This window comes from Calidris pugnax, unplaced genomic scaffold, assembly GCF_001431845.1.
Source record: "Calidris pugnax isolate Ruff unplaced genomic scaffold, ASM143184v1 scaffold252, whole genome shotgun sequence".
Classification (NCBI taxonomy): Eukaryota; Metazoa; Chordata; class Aves; order Charadriiformes; family Scolopacidae; genus Calidris; species Calidris pugnax.
Window position 1 is genome coordinate 4,944,105 of NW_015091118.1, and position 8,448 is coordinate 4,952,552.

General features: G+C 41.9%; 1 protein-coding gene across 1 annotated transcript; it reads right to left on the reverse strand.

Annotated features, from left to right (window-relative positions):
- Positions 1-507: 507 nt before the first annotated feature.
- Positions 508-8,047, reverse strand: LOC106897562 (high affinity choline transporter 1-like). The gene is made up of 8 exons (XM_014958258.1): positions 7,870-8,047; positions 6,692-6,805; positions 4,987-5,142; positions 4,324-4,472; positions 3,662-3,805; positions 2,531-2,684; positions 1,455-1,672; positions 508-1,029 (listed from the first exon to the last, which is right to left on the reverse strand). Exons 1-8 carry the CDS (start codon positions 8,045-8,047, stop codon positions 508-510), a joined length of 1,635 nt encoding a protein of 544 aa, XP_014813744.1.
- Positions 8,048-8,448: the final 401 nt, after the last annotated feature.

Below are 8,448 nucleotides of genomic sequence, written 5' to 3' on the forward strand. Positions count from 1 at the left end.
TGGTGGTTGCACTGCACTCAGTAATCTGTGTTTTTATAGGTTTGATGCACCCCCCAGGGGAGATTATGCTAAAACTCTAGCTGTTGTAATGGGAACAGGTTTGCTCATCTTTTTTTTTTTTTTTAAATCAAGGATACCCAATCTATTAACCATTATTTTGTCTCCTTTGTGGTGAGAAAAGTATGTGACTTGGGAATGTCATAAACATTGGAGCATGATTTGTAGCCTTGCCTTCAGGTGGGGTACCAGCGGCACCCTGAAGCAAACATTGCTGGGGCCCATGGTGGCCCATGGTCAACACCACAAGATCCTGCTCCATCATCACATGCCTTTAGTCACTGCAGACCTGGAGCTCACACATTCTCCTTGGATGAACAGAGTGAGTCTTTATTAGTCTGCAAGGATTTTAAATAATTCATTACTGGAGAAAGCAAAGGGAAGAGCAATGCTATTTGTGCCAGACTCTAATTGCTGAATGCGCCATGGCCTTTCAAAGAGGCCCCACATTTAATCACGGTTCTCTTCTATTGCAGCCATTGGTGAACCCTTCTGCTTCTCCAGCTGCTGCAGGGGGATGAGGGTGCTGGTTCCCCCTGTGATATTGCAAACATCCCACCTGCAGGGAAGGATGTTTCTCCGAAACAAAACCGCAGCCAGGTACGAAACAGCAAGGATTGTCCCCAGGGTGAGAAGCACGGTGAATGTTTTAAAGGGGAAGAGCTGACTGTAGGTCCCGTTCACCAAGGAGCAGGCTGGGTAGCAGATGGCAGGGGGGATGCTCAGGGCGGGCTCTCCTGCCAGCAGCCTCAGGAGGAGCCCAACCAAGAAGCCGGCGGCCGAGCCATAGGTGTTGGTGCTGGGAGCGAAGAGGGCACAGCAGAGCTGGGGGAACAGCAGAGCGTACACCAGATCCCCACTGAGAAACCAGAGGTCGTAGACAGAGCTGGAGTGGAAAGCCAGACCAGCAGCCATGGCCCCAAACACCAGCATGGAGATCCTCATGGCCCATAGGACCTCTGTTTCTGTAGCCTGCAAAACAGGAGATCGTAACGCTACAGATGCAGTGTTTACTGGCTGGAGGGTCAGCACTGCCCTACCCTGGGCTGGTTCTCACCAAGCCCTCTCTGCTGTCACCAACAGCCATCCAAGGCAGACAGCCTTGGAGCTGGAGCTGCCCTCTGTAATTTTAAGGGTCATGGGTTTCCATTAATCTACTTGACAAAATTTTATATCAGTCATTTTGTAAAGAACAAAGCTCACCAGTGTGGGCATTTGTGTCCCTACCAAGGACATGAACATCCCTGAGCTATGTTTGCAGCTCTGGCTCCAGAACTCAGTTCAGCAGCTAAGGACAGACACTTGCAATTGCAGACCCCACAGACTGGATTTGAAACAGTCTTGGAACAGAAGCATCTGTCCTGATTCCAAAACTGCTGAATGCTGTAACCAAGTACCTTTTTCCTTAGGATTTTCCTGTAGATATTGTGAGCGAACATGGAACCGGCGGAGAGAAGGGCTGAGTCTGCAGAAGACATTGCGGCAGCAGCGATGGCTCCCAAACCAGCAATGGAGATGTATGCTGGGCAGAGATAGTGTAAAACAAGGGGCAGTATCATTGCTGATTCCCCTCTCTCAAGTGGATTTGGAAGACCATAGCTTGTCTGGTTCCAGTCTTTAAAAGAAAACAAGGAAAAATTGCAACAAATTCTTCACTGACATTTCTGCTGTCTTTGAAGCTGCCTTTCCACAGGGACCAGGGACAGCAGGGCTAAGGACTGAGACCCATCAGTATTTTAGAACTTGGACACATTTTCTGGATTCTCTTTATCTCTTGTGATTCCCCTGAGCATGCTGCAGCTCTCACTAGATCAAAGATTTTCCTTTTCCTCAATAAAATCTACAGAAATAGCTGTACTTTGTGTTTCCAGGAATGGGGCACTTAAAGGTCTCATGAGGAGAAGGGAGTTTTTCTCTGATGCCCCTAGTGACAGATAAATTCATGAGTTCAAGTTCTGGTGATCTGGCTGCTTTTTAACCCTTGCTAGACACCAACACAGTATTGATCTCCTGGGGTGGGATTGTGCATTTCTGGGACTGAACTTCTTGATTCCTTCAAGCAGATTTTCTCTTGAATGTTATCAACAACCTGTAGCAATATTACTGGGTCTTAGTTCAGAGGGCACTACGAGATGCAGGCTTAAAATTCCTTGGAAAATAGGAGTATACAGCATTTTACAGAGTCTACCTTCATCTTTTCTTACCACAAGGACTATAAAAAGCCATTTAACCATAATGAAATAGACTTAAACTATTCTTGAGGCTGCTTAAATGTCTCTAGGTAGTCATACACTGAACCTCAGAGCTCCACAAGAAATGTGGATTTGATTTGGCAGCCAGGTCTCCCATTGAGGGCTTTTAGGTACACAGGACTAGGTAATTTGAAGTCTAAATCAGGACTTCTTTGGGTCCCATTTTAATCACCTCTGACAAAAGCGTGTTAATTATTCAGAGACAAAGGATTTAGTTTTACCTGTTGATGCTGCAATTGCACCAATGAGCACAGAGGGGATGGCCATTATGAAGCACCCCAGTCCAGAGAGGTAGGAGATCAGCCTTGCCTGTCCTGGAGAGGCAGCGGAGAGCACTCTTTGGAAGTAAGTTTGCCATGGGATGCTCCCAAGGACCTGAAACATTCAGATGTTACCAGTGGTACCCACCAGGCTGCTGGCTGCTGCAGGGAGTCATCCATCCATTCAGACAGATGATGATCTTTATTGTCATAAACCGCTCACTTCAAATGCATAAACTTGGCCCAGCTTTAACTATTGAGGATGGTATTTGTCATGGTTGAGGATGTCCTTTTCTTTTGTTTTCATTGTGATGGGTGTGAAATTTTGATCAAAACAGTCTAATGGTTTGTCAGGCTGAGAAATCTAATTTTATTTAGGTTAAAAATGGATTGCTTGGCATAATAAAACAGGCACAGAGGAAGGAAAATGGAACTTTTGTAAAGATCTATTAAAATTTAGCTAGAGTATAATCCAAAATTAAAAATAGAAGCACCATTTTCACTTTCTTAGCAGACAAATTTAATCAGATAAAATCTGAAGAATCTGTCATCACCAAGCAGGTTCAAGCTTCTGTGTGTCCCTGTTACCAGCCTGTTGAGAGTATAACCACCACCCATAGTCCTGGCTGCATTGGTAGCTCAAAAGTTGAGTTGTGCAGTGGAGACAATGGCCCCATGCTTGCTGATGACCTGCAGTTTTATCATTTTAATTTTATTTATTTATTTTTGCATTAATTATGTTAAAAGCATTCTATAGAGGCTGCAAGACCAACCTCTCAAATGGCAAGAAAAGTCTCATTTAGTGCCGGGAGTGGAGCTAATTGCATGGATGGTCTTACTCAAGAGGTACATTCCTTCATGCGGGTCAAGGACGTATTGTCCCTACTGCCTCTTTCCTGGCAGGCTGAGGCCTGGATCTCCCCAGCCCATTCAACGTGCTGCAGAGTGGCTGAGAGAAGGTTCTACACGTCATCCTGCCCTGGCCAGCTGTGCAACGTAGGGCTCCTGGCTGGAAGAACCCACTAGTTTTCCAGATAGAAAGTCCCCACAAAATCCCTTCTCCCAATCACCTGTCCAAGAAATACTCCATACCAGGAAGAAGAAGTCATCCAGCCACCTTCCAAGATACTGTTTTTCTATCTTCCCAATCCAAGGGTCTTGGTAAGATTGATGAGTTGCAGTGTAATAAATACTTTCCGTTGCAGAGTTCACCAGGGCAAAAGGGATACAGATCCACTAGAGTAGAAGCAGAAACAGTTAATCATTTCCCTAGGGTACTTGTTCTTGGAGAATCTATTCAGATACTGAAATTAAGGTACATGTAGAACATAAAGTTACATAAGATTAAACCTGGACTAAGAGTCTTCCTTTCTTCCCCTTCCTTATCTCAAATCTACATGTTTCTGGTTCATGACATCTTCAAGAAAATGATTCTGCAATTCAGGTCAATTGGTGCTGTCAGTAGACAGATCTCTCTGTTTTCCAGTCAAGATTGCTCTGGCCAAGTTCTGCAGACCTTACTTGTGAGCATCTGTGCTCACCCAGCAAGGCCAATACCTTGTGTGATCACTGTGTGAAACGCATAAGGACTGTAAGACGTTTCAGGACAACCATTCTCCTGAAGAGGAACTGGGAACTGTAGGGCAAGGGCTGATATTAATGGAGTTACTTCTGGTCTGAGACATACTGAAAAGAAGAGCAGGATTTTATCCCTTAGTTAGGAAACTTGTAACAAAGAAATGCGCAGGACTTGCCAGGCTGAGGGTAATGAAAACCAGCTGGATGACATCTGTGTATGCAACAGAGTAGAGGCCCCCCAGTAGAGTGTAGACTATGACAGTGCATGCTGAGATGATGATAGCCAAAGAGCCTCCAATATCCAAGATGACCCTCATTGTTGCTCCTGCAGACAAGAACAGTGGTCAAGTGTTTTAAGACAATAATTCATACATGCAGAATACAGAATTAAAAAGGATATGTTATTCCCTTGATGCCAGCACACCATACTGCGTGAGAAGCACGTGGTCTACAGAGAGAGAGCAGAGTGAGGACTCAGGAGGGCCCTTGTTCCCTTTCTGCTCCTGCTGCTACCTTTCTGTGTGGCCTTTGCCAAGGCACTTTGCCTTTTTACATTTGCTCTTCCACAGGCAAGATGAAGACACTAACTCATATTGCTAGACCTCTCTATTATAATATCATGAATATATACTACTGACATTTCTTTTAAACCTAAAAGCTTATTTTCCAGAAATGAATTCCTCATTGCTCCACTTGTTCCACTTGTGTTCCTCTCACTAAAGGAGAAATGAAGCACAATTTTCCACAGCTTAGTCCAACACAATTCCCAAATGTGTATTATACTGTAATAGTTGTGCCATGTGGCTTTAAACAAATATAACAGCAAAGTAGATATTTACCCAGAGACGCCAGGATAGCTGCAAACCAGAACACCTCTCCTAGCAGTGGTGGAATAAAAAGTAAGCTTCCCATCACATTCCCATAAGCTTCTTGGAGGGGATCCATCACTGTCACATAATTCTTGGATCTCATTGGATTTACAAAGAAGAAACCACCTATCAGAAGTAATGACATTCTGGTAGAATTTTGAATTTATTATATTCCAGGAAAAAAAGTAAGAATATTATGGTATTTGTGTATCAGACCCATACAGTGAGTGTGGAATTTGTACATAATGGACCCTAGAGAATGATGCAGCCAAACAGGCACCGGGGCCTCAATTCACTTGCCTAAAGGTGGGGTTTCATCCAACTGAGATGTCCCAGATTATAAAGGACATCTGCTAACAGATATGGCCCTCCACTGTTGGCAGACCTGCATCTTTCCGGAGTGGCTGCTGGAGGCCAGCTAGGACCCCCTAGGGCACCCTAAACGGCATGAGATACCTTTGTGACTGTAACAGTAACTTAGATCAGAGGACACATGCATATAGTCTCTTCTCCATCTCCAATGACCTACCAACCTGAGACACAAAGTTTTCTGAAAAGCTTCCTGTGGAAAATGTCAGTAGGCAGAGTAAGGCATTGAAGATCCATATTTGGCTAAAAAAGAGACAAGCTTTTGTCCTTGATCACATAATGCAACATGTTGATGTATGTTCCTTTTCTGGTTATATTTTCATTTTGGTGGCTTCATTGTCTTTTCCCATAACCATATTGTTTTCATCTGCACATTGAACTAAGTCCCATCCACCTTCACCTAAATATTAGACTTCAGATGTGTGGCTGTCTCATTAAAACCAAAGAATACACATTGTGCCTAACCTTGAAGTCAACAGGACTGCTTGTCTGGGCACTACTGACCTGAGTAAAGATTGCAGGATCAGACCTGCACTCCCCAATTTCATTAGTAAGAATTACTCACATAAGAAATGCTGGCAGTATATTTCCAAGCCTGATTCATATTCACGTCAGTTGGACTCTTCTCTCACTTAAGAATAAAGGTTATTCTTCTTTCAGCAAGTCCCATGCAAGGTTTGCACAGGCCTCCTTGCTTTAAACATCATGTGTCCGTAGAGAGTTACAGTATAACTCCCTGTGGACTGGAGGAAAATTTGGTCTTGGCAAGACAGCTGAACCCCAGCATGCGTTCAATAATTCTTGGAGTTAGAAATGGCAACTTAGGTGTAGGACACTGCCAATTTAGCTTAATTTCAACAAAGTAGTGACCAGCTGTAAAGTGGGATAAGCTGGATACACCATAAATTCATCCTGAAATGAGACAATTCCCACTACTCAGAAGAATGCATTTTTGTGGAAAAATTAAGATTTAAAAAGTAAAATGATACCAATAGTCTCAACAGTCTGTGAATAAGAGATCATGATAAGAAAGCAATATACACATAGCCACATGCTTCTAAAGTTCTCAGATAAGATTTTTTTCTTATTAATTGCTCCAAGCAGGCAAAACTCTGCACTAGCTCCAAGCTACCCCAATTTATTATACTTCAGTTTAGAAGACAGCATTATAAATGCTTATTCTGGATCTACTGGAGACCTAAGAAACAAAATCACGTCTAAAATGTACCCTATACTCTTATACTTATTAATATATTAATATGATTTTTTTAAAAGCTTGTGTGTTCTGATTACATGAATTATTTACCAATAACAAGGGACAAGGCAAATCCCACAGGTGCCTGGACCCACAATAGTCCTTTTGAAGGCAGGTAGACAATTTCAGCCGTGCCATTGATATACGCTCCTCCAACCCAGGTAGCTGTAAACATGAAAGATGGAAATGTAAGAATTACAGTACATATTTTCAGCTAGTTTTCTAGAACACACTGAGAGCTTGTAAACCTTTTTCTCATACAGATATTTAAACACACTTCTATTTTCTTTACAAAGTTCTCTCCCATAGTGAGATGTGCTGCTAAGTACAAATAACAGTATTAGAATCTCACCCTAAATGATTTCCCAGGATCAAGAATGAATATCTGTTTGTGCATGGAAAATCTCAATGTTTAGATATTTAGAGGTAATTTACTCATTTTTAACTTCATTTTTCTCAGCGGAAGGCTCTTTCTATAGCAAACAGAATTGTCTTTGTTATTCTGCTGTGGCTGACAGGCCATCCTTCAAGAGCATCATTTACACTAGGAAAATTATTTAAGAAAATAGACATTAGGAAAAGAAATGCAAGCAGACATTGCAGTCAGAATACAAACCTACAACCAGGTACTGCCAGGCAAACACCACATGGGGAAATGTCACAGAATCATTCTGGGATTCTGTGAAGAAGTCTTCCCAAAAATACTGGGCAGGGAAGCAAATTTCAGATGAAGCCAGGCAGCAAGGGGAGAAAAAAGAAGCAGAGGGCAGCAGTCAGTGGAGAAACGTTTTTTCTTTAGGAGAGAGCTCAATGCTGTCCAAGAGCAGCAATTTATTCCACACAGAACTGGATTGTTCCAGGAGTAAAATTCTTCTGTTATGCTGGATAACAGAAACTGGTTCAAGATTAAGCCCACAGTTCTCCTTAATGAAAATTGTCATATTCTTCCGTCACTCTTAAATTAAACTCTTTAACTCTTAACTAAACTCTTAAATTAATGTCTTTAATTTAAAAGAATATACATAAACATTAGGTTCTATTCAGTGTGAAGAGGTTTGGAAGAATCCATCCCAAAATGATTCATGAAACCATACTCCTTTAAAGCCACACTTAGGTAAAATCTGCCCTGACATTAAAGGAGTTCACCTGCTTTGAAAGAAAAGTCCCCCAGATCTATGTGATGCGTATGTTTTAAGAAGAATATTTAAAAGTCTTTTAAGAAAACTTACCTGTTGCAGTAAACAATCCAATGAAAACATTTATACTCCTGCCTCCAACCATGGCCATTTCAGTTGGGTTTCTGTTCTGCTGGTCCTTTTTGCTTTTCCAAGAAGCCCAAATTCCAGTAGCTAAAGTTAAGGTAAAAAACACACTCAAAGATATTAAGCCTGGTATATTTAGAGGCATTTTACGTTGCTTAATTTAGATCACAGGGAGGAATAATGGACTGATGATACTATTCTTTGCTTGACTCCACAATGATAAAAAAATAGAAAAAAAAAAAAATAAGAAAAAATAGTGCTGCCTTGTAAAGAAATTGCTAAGTATTGGTTTACTCTGCTTTGCAAAGAAAGATGCAGTAAGAAACAGATCCAGAAACCTAAAGGTCTTGAGAACTGAATGCAAAATATCTATTTGGAGGACTACTGGCAATTCTTCAGTCTTTCCCCTTCTTCATATGATACCCAATCTTATTTTTCTAGGAAGCAGAGCTTAAGAAGATAGTAGAAAATGGTGTTGATAGGAGCAATGGAGCACTGATGTGAGGGGTAATGCTATCTTGGCTTAGAGGAGGGGAAATGTTATAT